General features: G+C 44.5%; 1 protein-coding gene across 2 annotated transcripts in view; it reads right to left on the reverse strand.

Annotated features, from left to right (window-relative positions):
* scube1 (signal peptide, CUB domain, EGF-like 1) overlaps positions 1-22,630 on the reverse strand; it is a 226,835-nt gene that overhangs the window by 173,057 nt on the left and 31,148 nt on the right. For both annotated transcript variants that reach the window (XM_059325535.1, XM_059325534.1), the window contains exon 3: positions 3,452-3,577. In XM_059325535.1, the coding sequence (XP_059181518.1) occupies positions 3,452-3,577 (126 nt within the window). The remainder of the gene's footprint in view (positions 1-3,451; positions 3,578-22,630) is intronic.

The following is a 22,630-nucleotide window of genomic DNA, read 5'->3' on the forward strand; positions in this document are numbered from 1 at the left end:
TTTTTTTTATTTTGAAAACACTATCACGCTCAATTAAGAATTTTAAATGTTGCAAATGTGAACAAAGGTGTCAAATATAACATATAAGAGGGTTCCATCCAGTTCTATCATTTTATACTAAATATATGTGAGCTTGTCTCCAGTTTTACTTGGTATATCATCATCAAACTGAAACTGGCCTCATGGAGTTTACAGCCAGAACTTTAGAGGTAAATTTACAGTAGGGCTCCATGCTGCTTTGTTTTCTAGTCTGGATGTGATGAAGAAGTCATGATTTGGTGCTTTTGGTGACTCCAGAGGGCTAATGAGCCAGTGAGCAAAGTGCTATGATGTGGATCTTTCAGACAGTCAGTAAAAAGACTTTACATTAGTGACTGATGTCTCTTTAATTTCCCTAAATTAATATTGAAAGGCCAAATTAAACCTGGTAACAAAAGAACTGAAACAGAAAACAGAACTATACTAAGTGCTTAATATTTGAATGTTTGGCATTGTGGTATGAAGAAAAGCTTGTTCTCATCATATTTGTGACTGATGACAGTTTAACTTCTGTAAAACATTACTTTATTAGTTCAGCCAATGTTTCAAACTTTTACTCATCCAATAGAAATCACAGAGGCAAGTTGGAACCACACTTTGGGGATTTTAATCGTGTTTTCATTTAACATCTTTGGCCCTTGTTTGTGCACGGAGGAACACTGAGGCGTATTTAACTCTGCTTTATATCAGCTGTCTGAAAGTCGTCCCTGTGAGGTGAATCCACAACTCAGCAGCTACTCTGCACTGCTGGCTGCTGCTTTTAGCACTCAATCTCTCACTCAATCTCTCCAAAGGCTCAACGAATGAGCTACAGCACTTAGAAATGCCAAAACATATCCCACCAAAGACACAGGGGCATCCAAAACGACATGTTTCTTATCTTTCTGATTTTGATTTTTCTCTCGTCAGTCATCGGCGGAGGGCTGACGGGATGAAATGTGTTGGAGCACATCCGTGCAGAACAACGTGTTGCATGGGCAGAAAAAACATTACTCTGACTAACACTAAGTCAATAAGGCAGTGCTGGGGCTAAATGGGCTGGATCTGTCAATAATAAAGCACAGCCAGATATCTGTAGGAGAACTCTTCAACCCCTCCGCCCTCTCAACAGAACAGAGAAACAAGCACAAAACAGCACAGATCATGGAAACAGGCCAAACGATGACAGAGGGACTCTCCGGAGAAAGGCAAGCTGAGCCAGGCGGGCTTACATACACACACACAAATCCATGATGCACCCTTAAGCATGCTCTCTTAAGCACAGACAGACATCTATTCACAATTATACACTGAATCAGATATGCATAGACACACACACACACACACACACACACACACACACACACACACACAAAAACACTCAGACGCTCACATAATAACATATTAACTTTCAGACACAGCAGACATCTCAATCCTGTTAATTACACATGCTATTTTGGAGTCCAGTGCTCACATTCTTTAGACTTTTTCGGCCATTCTTGAGTCAGTCACATGCAGTGGCGGTTCTACACAGGGGCCTACAGGGGCCACTGCCCCTGTGAAGAAACCTTTGGCCCCTGCTGTGGCCCCTGTGTCAAATTAATAAAATGATCAATTTATAACGATAAACAATGGAACAATTCTAACCTTATTTTGTTCAAACAATATCTCATTGTATACAAAACGGGCGGCTGTGGCTCAGTTGGGAGAGTTGGTTGGCCCCCAACCGAAGGGTTGGTGGTTCGATCCCTGACCATCGCAGCCTACATGTCGAAGTATCCTTGAGCAAGATACTGAACCCCAAATTGCTCCCGATGCTGCGTTCATCGGTGTGTGAATGAATTCCCAATGGTGGCAGGTGGCACCGTTTAGGGTAACCTCTGCCACCAGTATGAATGTGTGTGTGAAAGGGTGAATGAGCGCAGTCTGTAGTGTAAAGCGCTTTGAGTGGTCGCAAAGCGACTAGAAAAGCGCTATATAAGTGCAGGTCCATTTACCATTACCATACAAAAGGAACCCAGAATGTGTACATTGTACAGTAGTTTAATTGTGCAATAAAATATTAGATAGATAGATAGATAGATAGATAGATAGATAGATAGATAGATAGATAGATAGATAGATAGATAGATAGATAGATAGATAGATAGATAGATAGATAGATAGATAGATAGATATCATTCTGACTTTGAGAAATGTCATTGTCATACAAAATAAATGTTATTGTTGGTGATTCTCACTATTTAAATCAATGTATTTGTATCTTCCAAATATACTTAAATGAGATGTTTAAATGAGCTAAAATAAAGACTTTGAATGCTTAAATATCATCTTTGCCATTTTTTAATGTGCTAATGTGCCCCTCTGATTAAACACTGGTACCAGTAAAATTGGTCTAGAACTGCCACTGGTCACATGCCCTTTTATGGAGTTTGACTGGGCCTTTACCTGCTAATTAGGATCAACTGGCACATGGAATTAAAATGACAGGACACGACTATTTTGTACATAGTCCCTTGAGTCAATTTATCAATCAATTATCAAGTTCTGTTAGAATAATCTGTTATTCTGTCTCTTATTCTGTCTCTGTTGTCTGTCTCTGTGTGATGAATGTCACTATCTACGTGTGCGTAATTCACGATGTGTGTGTGTGTGTGTGTGTGTGTGTGTGTGTGTGTGTGTGTGCCCTCTCTGTGCATGCAAGATGCTCTTATACAATGATTATGTGCTGATATTGTTTCAAAACTATGATTAAACTAAATAAATGTACTCCATCTGCTTAAACTTCACCTGCCCTATTTAGAGTAAGATTCTATAATCATAAAAAAAGATATATTTTATGTTTTATTGTTTTGTTGCAAAGATCTGTGTCTCCAATAATATCTCTGCAGGTCATATAAAGGTAGGAGTTTGTGTTTTGAAAGTTTTGTTAACAGGTCAGGTCACAGACATGATGTGCTGAGCAGAAAGATAACCGTCTTCTCTGCTTGGTGACATGACGTGTCCACGTATTGAATAAACTGACAAATCAGCGGATTGAAAGGAGGCGACTTCTGGACGAGATCTACCTTCATTCTTATTAAACCTCTGTTAGGATATAAAAAAGGGTTCAAGGGAAAGTAGCTTGGTCCAGACTTAATGAACTGATCAGCCTATGTGTAATCAGGGACGTGTAGTTTGAACCCAGAGACTCTGCACATTTATTGACGTATTGTAATAAAATTTAAGTTAAACTGAGAACTCAGACGTCTCCTGCTCATCATTCCCCATCAAACGATCGACGCAGAGAAATAGGTGAGGATTTTGTGTTGAAGTCAGATAATTTAATTTTAAAGGTTTCCTCAATGTATTTCTCAACAGTTCATCCATTTTCACATAGTTCACGCACACACACACACACACACACACACACACACACAGAGACTGTTCTTACCCTGACAGTTGTGTCCGTCGTGGGCCAGCATGAATCCATCGTAGCAGGTGCACCTGTAGTTGCCAGGTATGTTGATGCATTCATGGACACAGCCTCCATTGTAGTCGTTCTCACACTCGTCCATGTCTGAAAAAGAAAGGTGGTTGTGTCACAAAAACTTCAACAACTTAGGAAACTGAAGATTGCCTACATTACTCATGTCTGGACATCAGTCAGAGCACTTAATAAAGTGGCTGATGACAGGATTAGTACAATCTGTCATCAGAAGGGGAAAGAGATTACAAAAAGATGGAGATATGAGGCAGCAGGTCATGGATGATGATTGTTCTAATGCCATTTAATTTATGAACCCTGCAGTGTTACAGTGCAGTGATGGGGACACTGAGGAAAGGGGATGGGGGCGGAGCAGGCGGCAACCTCCGTGTCTGAGGAGGGAGGCAAACCAGGAATTGCCTTAAGTCTGCAATCTACCGAAAATTCCAGCAGAGGGGGCTAAGTTTGGCTGCAAAAAAATCTGCCCATTATTTCAGTGCAAAACTTCTCACTTGATTTATTACCTCAGAATTTTTTTTCAGGACAACCCTATGGTCTCAATCACTAGTAAAAATCTTCAAGACAATTTGATGTCAATAGTTCAAATAATGGTCTCATTTAGAAGAAAATAGAAAATAAAAAATCGTATGATTTGGGGTGTGGCTACCTTTGATTGACAGGTCACTAACAAGGCGAGCTGTCATCAGGAGAGAAGCAGAACAATGCGTATCCACGGCAACGTGTCAATAAAGTTAAATATAACGTTGTATAGATAGAAAAGAGGACGTTTACCGATTTGGTCTCATAACTTTGAGCCTTTCACTGTATTTTCAATTAATGACAGTTTATTTGAACGTTTTGTTAAGTAAAAATGTCTTGTTCAGCATTTGGTTGGACTAACAGACACTCCAAGGAGTCGCTGTTCATTTTTCTGAGGTCAGTAACAAATATTTTGTTTGTTGCTAGCCAAAACTAACATCCCAGTTAATGTTCCAGTTAATGCTAACATGAATTAGCAGCAGCTTCTCTCAGTCAGGTTGAGGTGTAGAGAGGCTGTAGTCAGTGATCAGATCCCTCTCGCTCCTCCACAGTCCAGATATGGTCTGCTCCCTGTATCGGAAACAATATGGCGACGCAAGATGGCAACGAGTGTAATCTTGAACTCGATGCTTCCAACGGGCAGTCCACAAACCAATAGGTGACATCACGGTGACTACGTCCATTATTCATATACAGTCTATGGGGCGGAGTGAGGAGGGAGAGGAAAGTGTCAGCCAGTGTTTATTCTTCCGGGGATGCACCCTCCCCACCCCCATGCTGAGCAAGCGGAGGCTTTCACAGGAGCGGCTCACAAGTGGTTGCCATGCGGAGCCACTTAAACAAACATTCCTCCCCCTCCGTGTGAACAGCAGGAGATCCGGCAGGCAGCGAGGAAGACCCCAACCCACATCCTCCTCCTCCTCCCCTCTGTACTGAGGATGACACAGTGCAGGTATCCGTCGGGGCTTCTTGATTCTGGCACCTAGACGTCTTGCTAGATCTGTCCATGGATCGTCTTGCTCTCTCTGTCTCTTCCTTGTTGCAGATAGGGTGTCACTTTGATGAATACAAAGTCACTTGGACATTTTCTCTCTTTCTGCCTCCTCTCATTTCATTTTACACCATGGCTGCTGTCTGTCAACATTCCACTTAGATCCCTGCTAGCTTAAATGCCTGCCAGCCTGTCTGTCTGTCAGTTTGACTGTCTGTCTACCTGTCCCTAAGTTTATCCAACAGTTGAAGTCACTGATAGCACACTGCAAAAAAGGTAAAAAAAACAAGATAAAAACACTAAATCTGAGAGAAATGATCTTGCTGCATGGAGAGGTAAGTTTCCCTTGACAAGATTTCTTAAATTAAAATTGTTAAATCTAAAAATAAGCATGTTGTATGCTTAAAATAAGAAATGACCTCTTCAAACAAGAATAAAACCAGAATATAACCACATGAAACCAGAATAAAAGCACATAAAACCAGAATAAAACCACATAAAACCATATCAAACAAGAATAAATTCACATAAAACCAGAATAAAACCACATAACACCAGAATAAAACCAGAATAAAATCACATAAAACCACATAAAGCCAGAATAAAACCACATAAAACGAAAGTTATGTATGTAACTACGGTTCTATGAATCCTTGATGACCGCCAGAAGCGGTGCATAAGCACTGGACGCTCTGGCGGTCATCCAGGATTCATAGAACCGTAGTTACGTAACTTTCGTTCTATTGCGACAGAGGCTGTGCAGCAGAGGAAACCATGTCCTTCCTGGCCAAAAAGGGGTACAAGACAGTCACGCGGAATCCCACCTAGTCACCTTACTGAGTGGAAGTAGAGGAACTTGGTAGGAGGACCACACCCAGCGGGTGAGGAGTGGCAACATTCACCCGGTAAAATCTGGTGAAGGTGCTTAGCGACGCCCATGAGGCCGCAGCACATATGGTCTCCAGGGGCACACCTCTCAGAGCTGCCCATGACGCGGAGACGCCCCGGACAGAGTGGCACCTCACCCCGGGTGGCAGGGGGTGACCACGTGCCTCATATGCATGGGTTATGACGTCCACAATCCAGTGAGACAAGCGCTGCTTCGACAGCGCGTGACCCTGGTCTGACTGGCGTACACTTGCGGTATTCCCAATGTATGCCTGTAAAGCCCGCAGAGGACATAACAGCTCAGATGTATCGTCCCCTTCCCCTTCAGGTGGGACAGTACCAAGGGCAGGTCCCACCCTGGAGCTCTTGGTGCCTGTGGGGGATTCATTCTCAGAGCACCCTTCAAGAAGAGGGTCACCAGCCTGTGGCCCCCACAGCGCTGCAATCGACTCGATCGTGCCGAGTCGAAATAGCAGCCACATACATTTTCAGAGTAGAGGGACGCCGCCCGCTATGCAGGAGGGATTGCAAGAACTCGAGAATAACGGGCACAGAGCAGCGCAAAGAGTCCACACTCCTGTCTGAACACCAAGTCGAGAACAGCTGCCACCTGTTCTCATACTGTGCCCGGGTAGAGGGTGCCCTGGCGTTCAAGACAGTTCTACAGACAGAGTCAGTACATTCATTCAGCAGTGGGTTCGGCCCTGCAGAGGCCAAACCCACAGTTGCAGACAGCAAGGGTCGGGGTGTCAGACTCCGCCCCTCGGCTGAGAGAGGAGGTCCTTTCTGTCGGGGAGGCGCCATGGCTTGCTGCGACAGAGGCTGTGCAGCAGAGGAAACCATGTCCTTCCTGGCCAAAAAGGGACACATACCAAAACAGTCACGTGGAATCCCACCTACTCACCTTACTGAGTGGAAGTAGAGGAACTTGGTAGGAGGACCACACCCAGCGGGTGAGGAGTGGCAACATACACCCGGTAAAATCTGGTGAAGGTGCTTAGCGACGCCCATGAGGCCGCAGCACATATGGTCTCCAGGGGCACACCTCTCAGAGCTGCCCATGACGCGGAGACGCCCCGGACAGAGTGGCACCTCACCCCGGGTGGCAGGGGGTGACCACGTGCCTCATATGCATGATCACAATCCAGTGAGACAAGCGCTGCTTCGACAGCGCGTGACCCTGGTCTGACTGGCGTACACTTGCGGTATTCCCAATGTATGCCTGTAAAGCCCGCAGAGGACATAACAGCTCAGATGTATCGTCCCCTTCCCCTTCAGGTGGGACAGTACCAAGGGCAGGTCCCACCCTGGAGCTCTTGGTGCCTGTGGGGGATTCATTCTCAGAGCACCCTTCAAGAAGAGGGTCACCAGCCTGTGGCCCCCACAGCGCTGCAATCGACTCGATCGTGCCGAGTCGAAAGAGCAGCCACATACACTTTCAGAGTAGAGGGACGCCGCCCGCTATCCAGGAGGGATTGCAAGAACTCGAGAATAACGGGCACAGAGCAGCGCACAGAGTCCACACTCCTGTCTGAACACCAAGCCGAGAACAGCTGCCACCTGTTCTCATACTGTGCCCGGGTAGAGGGTGCCCTGGAGTTCAAGACAGTTCTACAGACAGAGTCAGTACATTCATTCAGCAGTGGGTTCGGCCCTGCAGAGGCCAAACCTACAGTTGCAGACAGCAAGGGTCGGGGTGCCAGACTCCGCCCCTCGGCTGAGAGAGGAGGTCCTTTCTGTCGGGGAGGCGCCATGGCTTGCTGCGACAGAGGCTGTGCAGCAGAGGAAACCATGTCCTTCCTGGCCAAAAAGGGACACATACCAAAACAGTCACGCGGAATCCCACCTACTCACCTTACTGAGTGGAAGTAGAGGAACTTGGTAGGAGGACCACACCCAGCGGGTGAGGAGTGGCAACATTCACCCGGTAAAATCTGGTGAAGGTGCTTAGCGACGCCCATGAGGCCGCAGCACATATGGTCTCCAGGGGCACACCTCTCAGAGCTGCCCATGACGCGGAGACGCCCCGGACAGAGTGGCACCTCACCCCGGGTGGCAGGGGGTGACCACGTGCCTCATATGCATGGGTTATGACGTCCACAATCCAGTGAGACAAGCGCTGCTTCGACAGCGCGTGACCCTGGTCTGACTGGCGTACACTTGCAGTATTCCCAATGTATGCCTGTAAAGCCCGCAGAGGACATAACAGCTCAGATGTATCGTCCCCTTCCCCTTCAGGTGGGACAGTACCAAGGGCAGGTCCCACCCTGGAGCTCTTGGTGCCTGTGGGGGATTCATTCTCAGAGCACCCTTCAAGAAGAGGGTCACCAGCCTGTGGCCCCCACAGCGCTGCAATCGACTCGATCGTGCCGAGTCGAAATAGCAGCCACATACACTTTCAGAGTAGAGGGACGCCGCCCGCTATCCAGGAGGGATTGCAAGAACTCGAGAATAACGGGCACAGAGCAGCGCACAGAGTCCACACTCCTGTCTGAACACCAAGCCGAGAACAGCTGCCACCTGTTCTCATACTGTGCCCGGGTAGAGGGTGCCCTGGCGTTCAAGACAGTTCTACACACAGAGTCAGTACATTCATTCAGCAGTGGGTTCGGCCCTGCAGAGGCCAAACCCACAGTTGCAGACAGCAAGGGTCGGGGTGCCAGACTCCGCCCCTCGGCTAAGAGAGGAGGTCCTTTCTGTCGGGGAGGCGCCATGGCTTGCTGCTACAGAGGCTGTGCAGCAGAGGAAACCATGTCCTTCCTGGCCAAAAAGGGGCCACCAGAAGCAGTGTGTGGCCCTGTTGGAGAACCCTCTGAAGTACCGCTGTAATCAAAGGGACTGGTGGGAAGGCATAGAGGAGGCCTACCGGCCACTCGTGTGCGAGGGCGTCCTGCCCCAGTGGGCTGGTCTCTTCCATCAAGGAGAACCAGAGGGGGCAATGGGTCGTCTCTTCTGAGGCGAAGAGATCCACCTCCACCCTGCCGAAGAGGTCCCAAATCCTGAGAACCACCTCCGGATAAAGCCACCACTCCCCCGGGGGGGGGGCTTGCCTCGAGACAGAGTCCGCCACCTCGTTCTGTCTCCCTGGGAGATACATTGCCCTAGGCTGGCTAGACGGGGGGCTGCCCAAGTAAGGAGGTCCCTGGTTACGTGTAGTAACCGTGCCGACCTGGTGCCCCCCTGGTGGTTTATGTGGGAGACGGTCGAGATGTTGTCCGACCGAACAAGCACATGCCTCCCTACCAAGTGGGGGAGAAAGTGCCTGAGCGCCAGATGTACAGCACGGAGCTCCAGTTCATTGACGTGGTCTGTTTGGGCCAGAGCAGACCATCGCCCCTGCGCTGTCCTGTTCTGCCACACTGCGCCCCACCCTGAGAGGGAAGCGTCCGTTGTGACAGTCTCCCGGCGAGATGGAACAGAGCCTATGGGCACACCCTGCAGCATGAACGCCCTTTTCCTCCATGGGGACAGTGCCAGTAGGCACCGCCGAGACACCTCAATCTTTCTGTGCCTGTGCCACTTGGCTTCCAAGTGAAAGCTGTTTAGCCACCTCTGGAGGGGGCGTAGTGACAGCAAGCCCAAGGGAATGATGGCTGCAGCAGACGTTAGTTTGCCCAGAAGGCGCAGGAACTGGAGGAAGGGCAGCCGCTGGCCCAACCGGAAGAGAGGGAGGAGGCGAGAGATATCGGACACCCGTTGTGTCGATGGACAAGCGCTCATGGTGACAGTGTCCAGAACCACACCCAGGAAGGTGATATTCCAGGAGGGGACCAAGCAGCTCTTCTCCAAGTTCACCGTGAGACCCAGTTGGGCCATGTGAGCCAGAAGAGCAGCCGTATCTAGAGCAGACCGGGACTGAGACGGCGCACACACCAGCCAGTTGTCCAGGTATGGAAGAACTTTCATGCCCTGCGCCTGCAGGGGCGAAAGGACTGCAGCCACACACCGGGTGAAGATCCGCGGGGACAGTGAGATACCAAAGGGAAGCACCCGGTTACTCTCAGTAACCCGAGGTTGTCTCAAGGGCCTGCATTCAGGGATCTGAAAGTCCTGGGTCGTGCGCTGCATGGGCTGTTGCGCTGGAAGAGGGGACCTCTGGTGGCCACCAACGCGACCTTGAGGCTGAGCACGGTGTTGTGGGGCAGCTGGTGATCCCCTTGCCCTAGCAGGAAAAGGCGTGCCTCTACGTAACCCAGACAGGCTAAGTCTGGTCTGCCTGGCTTGGACGGTCCGCTCCAGCGCCTCCAGAGCAGCCGATCCAAACAACTCCCCTGGCTCCACTGGGACACTGCGGAGGGTTCTTCTGCACGCCTCCGAGAGGGGTGACTGGGCCAGCCAGACCTGGCGGCGCGTCTGAACCAGTGTAGACATCAGCCGTCCCAGTTCCCTGGACATAAGGGCGAAAGCCTGCAGGGACACATCACTAAAATCCACAGTTGAAGAGTCGACCGTGGACTCCTGTAGGGATGCCGAAAGAGCAAGCATAAGGTGAGACATGGAGTTGCCTATCCGACCCATGCGAGCTGCCCCATCATAGGCCTTAGACAAAAGGCCGTCTGTGACATGACATTGGGGAGATGGACACCTGGCATCCAACCACAGTGCCTCATCGGGAGAGACGATGAGCGCTGCCACTGTCTGTTCAATAGCTGGCATGCGACCCAGACCAAACCTGGCTGCATCTTGCATGGCTTCCAGGGTTCGGCCATCGGATGTTGCATGACAGAGGGCATAGGCAGTCTGGGTCGGAACACGCCTAAAAAAAAAGCACTTGCTGGAGGCAGCTGGGCTTGTGACATGTCGAGCTGTATACGGGCCAGGGCTGTACGAATGATAGCCCCCATGGGGCTACCCTCTGATCCCCCCTCCAAGCTGTGAGCCGAGGAACGGGATCCTGCCCCTGAGGCATGGGAGATGGTGTCCTGAGGGCCTGTGATTTCCTCATATTCCCTGAATGCAGTCGCCGAGGCCGTGGTCGAGAGGACGTCATCCTCTGGGCCAGACATGGTCACAGAAGGAGTAGGCGTACCCGCACTCCCTGCACCAGTCTCAGGCTGGACAGCCAAAAAGATGGACTTCATCTGATGAAGCTCCGCCGTCAGCTGGTCCACCCTGGAAGCCAGCTTAGACACCCTGGCCACCTTCCTGGAGGAAACGCCTTCAGCCACTGCGGCCTGGCGCTTCAGCCGACTGGGCCGGGTCTGGTGCAGGGTCTGGGCTGGGGGCAATACTTCTGGCGAGGACACACCACCCAGAAGCTGCTCCACCCCAGCCAGCCTAGCAGCCCGTACCGCTCGGGGCATGAGGCTGCAGTTCATGCACGGGTTCTCTGAAAGACCTTCCCTCAGGTGCTCGAGGCCAAGACATGAGGGACAAAGGTCATGGCCATCCTCAGGCTGCAGAAGGGCCATGCAGGCAGAGCAACAATAAGTGGTCATCATAACTGCAACCGCCAATTATGACACCACCAAAGCAGCGTATGTTGGGAGCGGGAGCGAAGACACTGCCTTCACCAAAAAGGCTGTACAAAGAAAAAAGGCAGCCTCTGTATTCCTGTTTTTTTTTTTTTTTAAATTTATATATAGTATTTATTTATTTATTTCATACAATAACAATGAACCTCCGGTTAAACCCAAACAAGGAATGATGTTCAAAAATAACAACAATCCAATAACTATGCAGTTCCAGCCAGTGGAAATAGCACTGCTAACTGCAAACTGAAAGTTAACTCAAATCCAACAGAAAAGCGGTACCTTGAAGGCAGCACGGGTACGACCGAGTCGTCTACCGTAATAATTCAGTTAACACAAACAAGATAAGGCCGGCCTATGCTGGGAGAGGGGGCGAAAACACCGCCGTCACCAACAGGTCACCTAAATCAATGAAACAGCCGCCAGGCGTTCTGAGATTCAAGTCAACATGAGCGAACACGCTGCTGTGAGCCACCATGGCGCACCGTTATGCTGGGAGAGGGAGCGGATACACTGCCGTCAAGTAATAAAGAGACAAATTACTCACCCAGCCGAGAGGCCAACCTTGTTTGGATGTATGACGATCCGAAGGAAGGGTGCTCACAGTGCCGGTGAGAGCGGCCGCACGCCGCGTCCCGGAGGACGGCTTGCCGCAGCCTTTGGAGGGCGAGCTCCTCGCGGCTCCGACCGAAACGGCTTGGTCACAAAGCTACCGGCGGCAAGCTGCTAACTACTTAGCTTCGGCTATAGAGGCTCCAGTAAGGTTTTTTTTTTTTTTTTTGCATACGCTGACACTACAGCTGTAGTATACCTGCAACGCGAGAAAAACAAAGGAACAGATCTTCTGATGACACCGGAAAATATAGCCTCATCAGGGGGTCACAGGTGACTTTGATGGTATAACTACTCGACCTGTATGCGCAAGACAAAGTCATTCAGTGCTTATGCACCGCCCCTGGCGGTCAGGAAGGATGAAATCGAACGAAAGTTACGTATGTAACTACGGTTCTATGAATCCTGGATGACCGCCAGAGCGTCCAGTGCTTATGCACCGCCTCTGGCAGTCAGGAAGGATGAAATAGAACCAGAATTAAATCACATAAAACCAGAATAAAACCACATAAAACCAGAAGGAACCCAGAATAAAATCACATAAAACCAGAAGGAACCCAGAATAAAATCACATAAAACCAGAATAAAATCACATAGAACCAAATTAAACCACATAAAACGGAAATAAAACCAGAATAAAACCCACATAAAACCGGAATAAAATCACATAAAACCAGAATAAAACCATGTAAAACCAGAAAACCAGAATAAATCAAAGAGATTTCTTAAAGTAAGGTTATGAAATCAAGAATAAGCATGTTGTACACTTAAAATGAGAAATTAACTCTTAAAAGAAGATCGAGTTAATTTCTTATTTTAAGTGTTCAACATGCTTATTTATAAATGTAATAATCTTAATTTAAGAAATCTTGTCAAGTGAAATTATCTGTCCATGCAGCAAGGTCATTTCCCTCAGATTTAGTGTTTTTATCTCTTTTTTAGACACACCTTTTTGCAGTGCAGCCCCCTCCCCTCCTTGCTTCCTGCACTTATGTAATCCAATGGTAAATCACAAAATACAAACCCATCAACTAAAAATAATAAATATTACAAGGTGTTTTAGTTTTAACAATTACTGGCAGGAATTACAACCAGCACTTCCCTTCCTCTCGGTGTGGAATAACCTCTGTAAGAGTATGCTGCTATAAAAAAAAACGGCTAAAACATTGAGCTATACGCTAATTATTAAAAAGCTAATTAAAAAAGTAGTCTTTGACCTGAAATTGAGAGGTCATCCCCGACTTAAAGGGCTGATAGTAAATGCTACAAAACACACTGCAAAAACCAACTGACAAAAAATGCCAGCAATACTTGAAATTAGCAAGTTTTTTTCTCATTTCAGTATCTGTGGGTAGATACTGGTGGTAGAAAATACTTTTGAAATAGCATTTAAACTACATGCAACTAAAACTCTCAATTGGAGCCAATATTTTAGGTAAAAACTCACCATATTCAATATGTCAATCCTAAAAAGAAGTCTTTACATAAGACTGAAATCAGTGTGAAGAGGTTATTGACTCATTTTTGTTACAAAATGACAACTTTAGGTTTTATTAACTATACAAGACAAAAAAAGACACATGTTCTTAGGACATAAAGCTATGGTCAGTAGGTAAATTATACTCAAAACTAGCGGTGCACCGATCGATCGGCGCCGATTTCCTTAATTTTGCTGGATCGGCAAACGGCCAAACACATGTGTGTATGTGTTCACTTAGCGATCTCTGTTTGTTTACAACAAGCACCGGACACTTTGTGCACAGTTAGCATCCTGGTTAATTCACGATCACTATGTTTATGATCAGTGGAGACTTAGCCATTAGCCATGCTGCTTTCAGCTGCTGACATTGTGCACAGTTAACAACGGTGAAAACCATACGTCACCTCCAGAGTCTCTAAATCCCTCTGGGGACTAACTTGTCCCACCTTGGAAAACCCTCTCCTCTGTTTGTTTCTTCTTCTACAGCTTGGCATCTAGCCCACCACACTGTATCATCAAATGCTACGCTGCCCCGTGCGGAAATCACCAGTAATACAACTTGTTTTCTTCCAGATATGATGAATATTCGTTTTTTTTATGATTTAATGACTACTTGAACAATCGAAAATCGATGCCCATCCCTAGTTGTATGTATGTTGTACTATAACAAAACCAAAAACCACTTTATTTTTGGTTGCAGTTCTTTTGTTAGTTTGTCCTGTAAATTGTTGCTATTTATTTTAAGCTCAATATTTTATTAACTAGTTCAGACATTGTGATTTCCTTTATTTGTTCAAGAAAAATACTGCTGTGTTATTGTTTCTCAATAAAATAAGATTCAAACATTGAAGGTTCAGCTGTGAGTTATAAAAAAATCGGTATCGGCCAAAATTGGAATCAGCAGGTCAGGCTGTTTAAAAATTGGTGATCGGCCAGAAAATTGCAATCGTGCACCCCTAAATTAAGATACTATTGCTAGATATGAGAAGAAAATACTTGGTAAGCTTCATGTTTTTTGCAGTGCAACTACTAATGTCATAAGATCCAAAAACAAGACAAGCTATGCTATACTGGATTTTGACTGAATGGTATTATATGTGTTTCTAAAACCGGAATCTTGATTTGTACTTGATCAGTGCTGCATGGTTTGGCTGTTTGAGTAAGGACATCAGTCATTCTATTACACCCACACAGTTATGATATCTGTGGAATAGAATACTGGCCAGAGGCATCTGCCAGAGCAAATAAAACATGAGCTTTGCAGATTCGATTGGTTTCTAGGCTAAGCAAACTTAACACTGAACAAATATTTTCTTGCAATATAGCACAATCAATCAATCAATTGAACATCCATTATTATTATTACTATTATTATTTTTATTTTTAACGACTTATTATTGTCCAGTACTCTTTTCCTCTTTTTCTAATGGAAAAGACTTACTTCAGGCACCCCTTTTTAAACATGTATTTGAAAAAACAAATCAGGACACTGCAAAAAACATGAAGCTTACCAAGTATGTTCTTCTTATATCTATCAGTAGTATCTTAATTGTCTTGTTTTTAGTATAATTTACCTACTTACCATAGTTTCATGTGCTTATTTTAAGAACATGTGTCTTTTTGTTTCCAGAATTGAGTTCAAAATCCTTCTTCTTACTTACAAAGCTCTAAATGGTCAGGCACCATCATATCTTAAAGACCTCATAATGCCATATTACCTTTCTAGAGCACTACGCTCCCAAAATTCTATGTTACTTGTGGTTCCTAAAATCCTTAAAACTAGATTGGGAGCCAGAGCCTTCAGTTATCAAGCTCCTCTCTTGTGGAATCATTTCCCAGTCTTAGTACGGGAGGCAGGCACCCTCTCTTTATTCAAGAGTAAACTTAAAACTTTCCTCTTCGACAAAGCCTATAGTTAGGGCTGGGCTTCTGATGTTTTTGCTAACTTGTCACTCTTAGTTAAGAATGCCATTCGAAACCATGTGGAACCAACGGCACTGAGCGCATATTATCGGCGGCAGTGAGGCTCGACACAGCCTTAGCTGTTGGGAGGGCCTCTTGGTTCTGATGTTTTAGCTAAGAATGCCATGCTCCCCAACGACATTTAGCCGTTGGGGAGGGCCGCTTGGTTTTGATGTTTTAGCTAAGAATGCCATGCGGGACCAACGACACTGAGCGTGCTTGTACGGCGTGAGTGAGGCTCGTCACAGCCTTATTCGTTGGTAGGGGCCGCATGGTACTTGCAGTGGTGGTGTGGACAGGGGTTTGTCAACTCCCTAGGACTATCATGGCACAACGGATAGTATCATCTTGTCCTGTGTATTATTGTATGTATTTCCAGAGTACTTGCACTTTTCTTTGCTCTGTCTTTTACAGGGTGTCAAGCTGTGGTCCTGCTCGGCATCACTCCTGCTGGTCTCACTGCTGTGAATCTGGTTCGGCCCCAGATGGGAATGCTCCTCTCCTGGTCCACTCTACACTCACCATCACTACTGGCCAATGGTGGCACTTCGTCACCTGCTGCTGTGCCCCCCCCCCCCCCATCATCCCAGGTCCATTTACCATATTTGGATTTATTTCAAGACATCATTGGTTTTTCCAGTGCCTAGATATTTTTACTTACTTAAAGAATTCTTACAAAGAAACATTTACTTACTGCACTGGCAGGTAATTTTACTTGTTTCAAGCATATATTTACTGAATTCTAGTTATTTATTTCTCATTTTTTGTCAGTTGGTTTTCGCAGTGTAAATGTCCACAAAATTTCCAGGAGACATGGTGGGTGTGATAGTGTGTGTGGTCGACACTGGTGTGACTGAAGTAGATCTTTAGATGAAACTTTAGCTCAGCAGTGGATTTCAACATCAAAATTGTCCTCACATCTGAGTCAAGACATTGTTTGTTTGGATCACAGAGTTTCTCAGGAAATGATGAAAAACTGTCGTTGACTTAAGGTTTGATGGATGGGTGGAGGCCGGAGGCTCCAAGCAGGAATGGGACGCTGGCACACAGCGACGATGAACAACATGCACACAAACACACAGACAGGGCTCTCGGCCTCCACATCCTGCATGTGGACATAACACAGACCTGGACACTGAGCATATACAAACAGTCAAAAACTCTCAAATGTACAGCACGCACAGCCACTAACACCAGAACACACACACAGAAAACAACACACATGCATAATGCCAATTAACAAGAATACAAAAGAACATAAAAAGCAACACACACATTAAAAGCAACACACACAATGAAACACACACTCGTTTACCACACTATTCGCATAGACCTTATATTCGCTAAACACTTCCGTTCAGATGATTTACATTGTGATTAGGGCTCGGGTACGAACGCTTTGCAAAGTCCAAAAGTGGGCAGACATAAACATGAAAAGATCTTCATCTAAGAGGTTTCACTTGGTTAGAAACCATCATGACAAAAGCCAAATCAATGCCACATTCTGCACTATGAAGTGCCACAGACATGTTTACCAGAAGCAATTACACAGGCCAGCACACATCAGGGTATTTTAATTGTCTGATCTCTGACAAAGGAACACTATCTCTGTACAATGCTGCATAGAAAACTGTTATATAAAAAGCCTTCTTCAATATAACTGACCTAAAAAACTATTTTAATTGAGCTGCATGTATGTAAGAACAGCCAGTATTCATCTTAAAGGTATGGAAAACATAAAAAACAATCATGGGGGAATTAAAGAGCCTGAGTCTTGTGTATACAAACTCCCCACGGCCATCACTGGCTCATCCTAAAAGGCATTTGCAACCAATTAGGGCGAGCTGGAATGGGCGACTGTTTGGAGAAAGGTTGTTTGGACACTTTGCTGTGCTGCCAGCTCTGATGGCGTAGTTCAGCACGATGTGGCCCTTCCTCTGTGCTCTGCTTTTCATCTGTCAGAGATGAAGGGAGAAGGTAAAGGCTAGAACTACTGAAGGGGGAAAGAACCTCACCACTGAGGATGAATGAAAAGCAGCAGGTGATTAATTGGTGCCTGAATGGTTTAAAACAGGCAGAATGAGACTACATTCACACTAAGTTGGCTTAATTTGAAAACACATCTTCTTCTCTTTGTTTTGGCTGTACTTTTCAGCTAAACCAGTGGTTTTCTTTGCTGCAAAACCCTACCAGATCCGATCAATCTGCAGACAAATAACACAACTCTATGCTTTCAAATTACATGTAATGCATACACCAAAATCCAATTTTGTGTGCATATAATACGGCCGAAAATAGCGACCCTACAGGTTGTAGAAGATAGATGCATCATTAAACATAAACCTAAAGTTTACTGTTGTAAAAAAAGCTGCAGTTTAGTTGAATTTACGCTACTAAACCACTTCTCTAAGTTAAGGGCAAAAAAGTTTTTCAGGTGTTATCAAAGATAGTATGAAAACAAATGCATGTAAATGCCATAAGTGAAGTAGTTTCAAGGACGACGTGACCAAGGTTATTATAGTTAATGAAAACTAACAAAATAACGAAAACTAGAATTGAAAAAAACATTTTCTTTACTAAAATTAAATTAAAAAGGAGAGTTTTATTAAAAACGATAACTAACTGAAACTGTATTTTGTGGTTTCAAAACTAACTAAAATTATAGTGAAAATGTCCTTCGTTTTCATCTTTTAACTTTTTTCATACGTAAACCGTTTTGGTTGATATGAAATCAATTTCATCTATCTGGTTTTATGACTTAATAAACTTATTGGGGCTGAGATGGATCAGACAAAGGAAATAAAGGCAACATTAATTGTTTGTTTTTTTAAACATGTTTTTATTTGAAGAAATGAGTATTGATCACAGATATTCAACCCATCATTTTTCTTATTTTCTTCCCCCCCACCCATCCCCATCGTGCTGTCAATACGGAAAATAAAAAATAATAAATAAATAAAAAGTTACAGGCATGTAAATATATACAAGGTTAAAATAATATTGTAATACAAAATAAATCTAATATCTATCTAAATAAAGATAAACTAAAATGAAAAAAAAAAAAAATATATATATATATATACATACACACCTACATATACACACATATATATACACATATATATGTACACATACATACATACACACATCCATATAAAGAAATAAGAGGGGGGGAAAAAAGGGGGGGGGGGAAGTGGACATCAAGACATTACAAATAGGCTATTTGCCTTCTTTTAATTTTTAATCTTGTGGGAGGGCTGTACATTTCTCAAAATAAGATAATACAGGGGCCCATGCTTCATAGAAATTTTGGTTCGACCCTCTAATGCAATACTTTATCTTTTCCAACTAAAGGTATAGAATCAGGTCCTTCATCCAGGAAGAGACTTTGGGTGGATGTGCTGATTTCCACTCTAACAGGATTCTTCTCCGGGCAAGGAGAGTTGAAAAAGCAAGCACATTTTTAATTTTATTTGTCATTGATGAACCCTCTCCTGGGTCCTGGGACTCCAAATATAGCCATTTCAACACTAGGTTGGATATCTCTGCTAAAAGCTTCAGATAGAGTTTGGAATGTCATAGTCCAAAAATTATACAGTTTATTACAGGACCAGAACATATGGGTCAGATCAGCCTTAGCTATATGACAACGTTCACATGTTTCACTGACATTAGAATAAATCCAAGAGAGTCTGGCTTTGCTATAATGGGTTCGATGGAGAACCTTGAACTGAATTAAGCCAAGGCGAGCACATGAGGTCGACCCGTTTACTCTGTATAGTGCATCATCCCAGGTTGCATCAGATATATTTATTCCAAGTTCCTCTAGCCAGTCTGCTCTGATCTTATCGAGCGTCACTTTATTGAATGATGTGATACTATTATAAATTTTTGAGATGAGACCTCTATGGTGCATGGGAATTTGTAGAATAATATCTATTCCCTTTTTTGGAGGTAAATTAGGAAAGCATGGGCTGATGGTACGAACAAAATGGCGGATCTGAAGATAGCGGAAAAGGTTAGAGCGCTGTAAATTAAACTTGGTGGAGAGAGCATCAAATGTGGCAAAAGTTCCATCTATGTAGAGCTCACTGAATTTACTTAAGCCTGCCCTCTGCCACTGGACAAAGACAGGATCAAATTTGGCTGGAAGAAAAACATGATTATTGCAGATGGGACTATTGAGAGAGAAGTCTGTCAGATTGAAATTTTGTCGAAATTGTGACCAGATTTTTAAGGTGGAGTTTACAATAGGACATGAGGAGTATTGTTTAGGAGAGAGGGGGAGCTTTGAGGTAGCTAATGCAGGAAGTGAAGATGATATACAAGCATTAATTTCTGGCTGGCACCAATCAGCATCAGGCCTTTGAATCCAGTGAACAATTTTTTGAAGGTTTGCTGCCCAGTAATAATACAACTGATTAGGCAAAGCCATACCCCCCTCTGTCTTATGCCTCTGAAGGAATACTTTACGAATTCTGGGATGTTTGTTACCCCACAAAAATGATGACAACAGTTTATCAACAAGTTTGAAAAATGATTTCGGAAGGAAGACTGGAATACTCTGAAAGAGATATAAAAACCTCGGCAATATGTTCATTTTAATACATGCTATTTTCCCTGCCAGGGATAGGTTTAGAACACTCCACTTCTGAAGGTCACATCTGAGATTGTTAATCAGGGGAGTAAAATTTTTGTCATACAGACCAGAGAACGAACGGGTAACATTAATTCCCAAATATTTAAATCCTGATCTAGAGAGAGGGAAGGGCAAATCTGTTCCTGTAATTTGGAGGGCTAAGTTATTGACTGGAAAACACTCACTTTTTAAAAAGTTCAATTTGTATCCTGAAAACCTTCCAAATCGGTGTAACATGTTTACAATATCAGAGGCAGATGACACTGGGTCTGAGATGTAAAGTAATAAGTCGTCCGCATATAAGGACACTCTATGTTCTAACTGTTTTCTGTAGATTCCCTTAAAGTGTTGTGAGGTTTTCAGCATAATAGAGAGAGGTTCGATAGCCAAGGCGAAGAGAAGTGGGCTAAGGGGACAGCCTTGCCGAGTACCCCTGGACAGTGAGAAGGACTGAGAACACAATTTATTAGTAATTACACTTGCTTTAGGTGATGCATATAACAGTCGTATCCAGGCTATAAGTTTAGGCCCAAATCCAAATTTTTCTAATACTGCAAATAAATAGGGCCACTCAACCCGATCGAATGCTTTTTCCGCATCCAAGGAGACCACCGCCTCGGGAGTCTCCAAGGATGCGGAAGAGTGGATGACACTAAGGAGCCTGCGTATATTAGAAAAAGAATGGCGGCCCCTAATAAAGCCTGTCTGATCTGACGAGATTATGTCCATCATAACAGTATCCAGCCTAATAGCAAGAAGCTTGGCTAGTATCTTAACATCTCCGTTTAGAAGTGATATGGGCCAATAGGAGCCACAATCAGCTGCATTTTTGCCAGGTTTTAACAAAAGTGTAATATTAGCTTCTGTGAGGGTCTGTGGCAAGGCTCCCTGATCCAGCGAATAATTAAACATTTCAAGTAACAGAGGGGCTAATTTGGGTGAGAATCTTTTGTAAAATTCGACTGGGTAGCCGTCTGGTCCGGGGGCCTTGCCACTTTGCATAGCTGAAATAGAGCTGGTGACTTCATTGAGTGTAATGGGCTTGTCCAAAACGGTGAGAGTTCATGTTGGGTAAAACGGAGATGAGTCTGGATACAAAGCTGGCATCGTCCCAATTAGGAGCATATATACAAGCAAGTGCAACTTGGATATTAAAGAGGGAGCCAGTCACTATGACAAATCGGCCCTGTGGGTCTGATATGGACTCGTTAAGAGTAAACTGTAAATTTTTGTGTATTAATATCGCTGTTCCTCTTGCCTTGGTGTTGAATTGTGAATTGTAAAGTTGTCCTACCCATGGTTTTTTAAGTTTCATATGGTCTGCTGCTACCAAATGTGTTTCTTGTAAAAACGCTATTTGTTTTTAATTTTTTAAGATGGGCAAAAATTTTCGTATGTTTCACCGGTCCTCTCATGCCTTTTACGTTTCAACTAGTAAAGCGTACTGCAGAACCTCTCACTCCTGCATTGCTGCTTGATAAGTCAGACATAGTCATTCAGTTTTACGGCTGTCATGTCTCAGTGACCTCATTTGAAAGCCCACCATATGGAAGCATGTTGTCTTGTCCACAAAATAAAATACCACAAAATGAAAAAATAAATAAAAAATAAAAACACACAAATGACCCATATAACCCAATATGACAGCACTGAATTTGCCTTCGCTTCCCCAACTGAAGCAAACTGCAATTCGCTACCTAACTCGTAAATCTCCCGATAGATCACCCTCTCATTAACTAACTTTGAAGGGCTCCCAATCAACTTAAGTTATGCAGGAATTACACTATTAATCTATAAACCCAAACAGTAACTGTGGTTATAAACTGTGGCATATGTATGCAAATATGCTGTTTTTCAGGGTAACATCTTAACCATACGAGCATCACAATTAACCTTTTATGTGACCAGTGGCCAGGGCTCCAGTTAAAATTAAATTAACCGTACAGCTATCTGGCTGCAGCACTTAGCAGAGCAACTAAATATATGGTCCTTTAACTTAAAGTTATTAATATCTTGGCCTTAAATAAGTTAGTCAGAAAATAAAACAAGATAGGCCATTAAAATAATATGGTAGTGATCTAACAAGACCATACACAATCCAACATTATGTGGGTAGATATTGAAAATTAAAGTAAACAGTTCACATATGGATTCTTACTTTTATCTTACCCATTGAGTCCCAAGAGCCTGGAGAAACCAAAACCAAAAGTAGTCCAAGTTGAAAGAAACACACAGGCTGAGTTATGACGCTGTCTCTTTCCTTTTTTCCCCCTTGTTAGAGTCAGCAGTCAATTCCCCGAACGCAGTCGTGCAGGATCGCCACAGGATAAAAGTCAATGTCATTACTTCCCCAGACGCAGCGAGCCTGCGGGTAGCTGCTTACTTTGCAATACGGCGATCGTAGAACGCTAGGGCCTCTTTTGGTGTCTCAAAGAGGTGGTTTCTCCGTCAAAAGTGACTCTAAATCGGGCTGGAAAAAGCAGGCGGAACGGCACTCCTTTCTGATAAAGATCCCGTTTAATGCCGTTAAATGCCGCTCTTTTCTTAGCCAGAGTGGTGCTGA

This window comes from Centropristis striata, chromosome 22 (genome assembly GCF_030273125.1).
Source record: "Centropristis striata isolate RG_2023a ecotype Rhode Island chromosome 22, C.striata_1.0, whole genome shotgun sequence".
NCBI lineage: Eukaryota > Metazoa > Chordata > Actinopteri > Perciformes > Serranidae > Centropristis > Centropristis striata.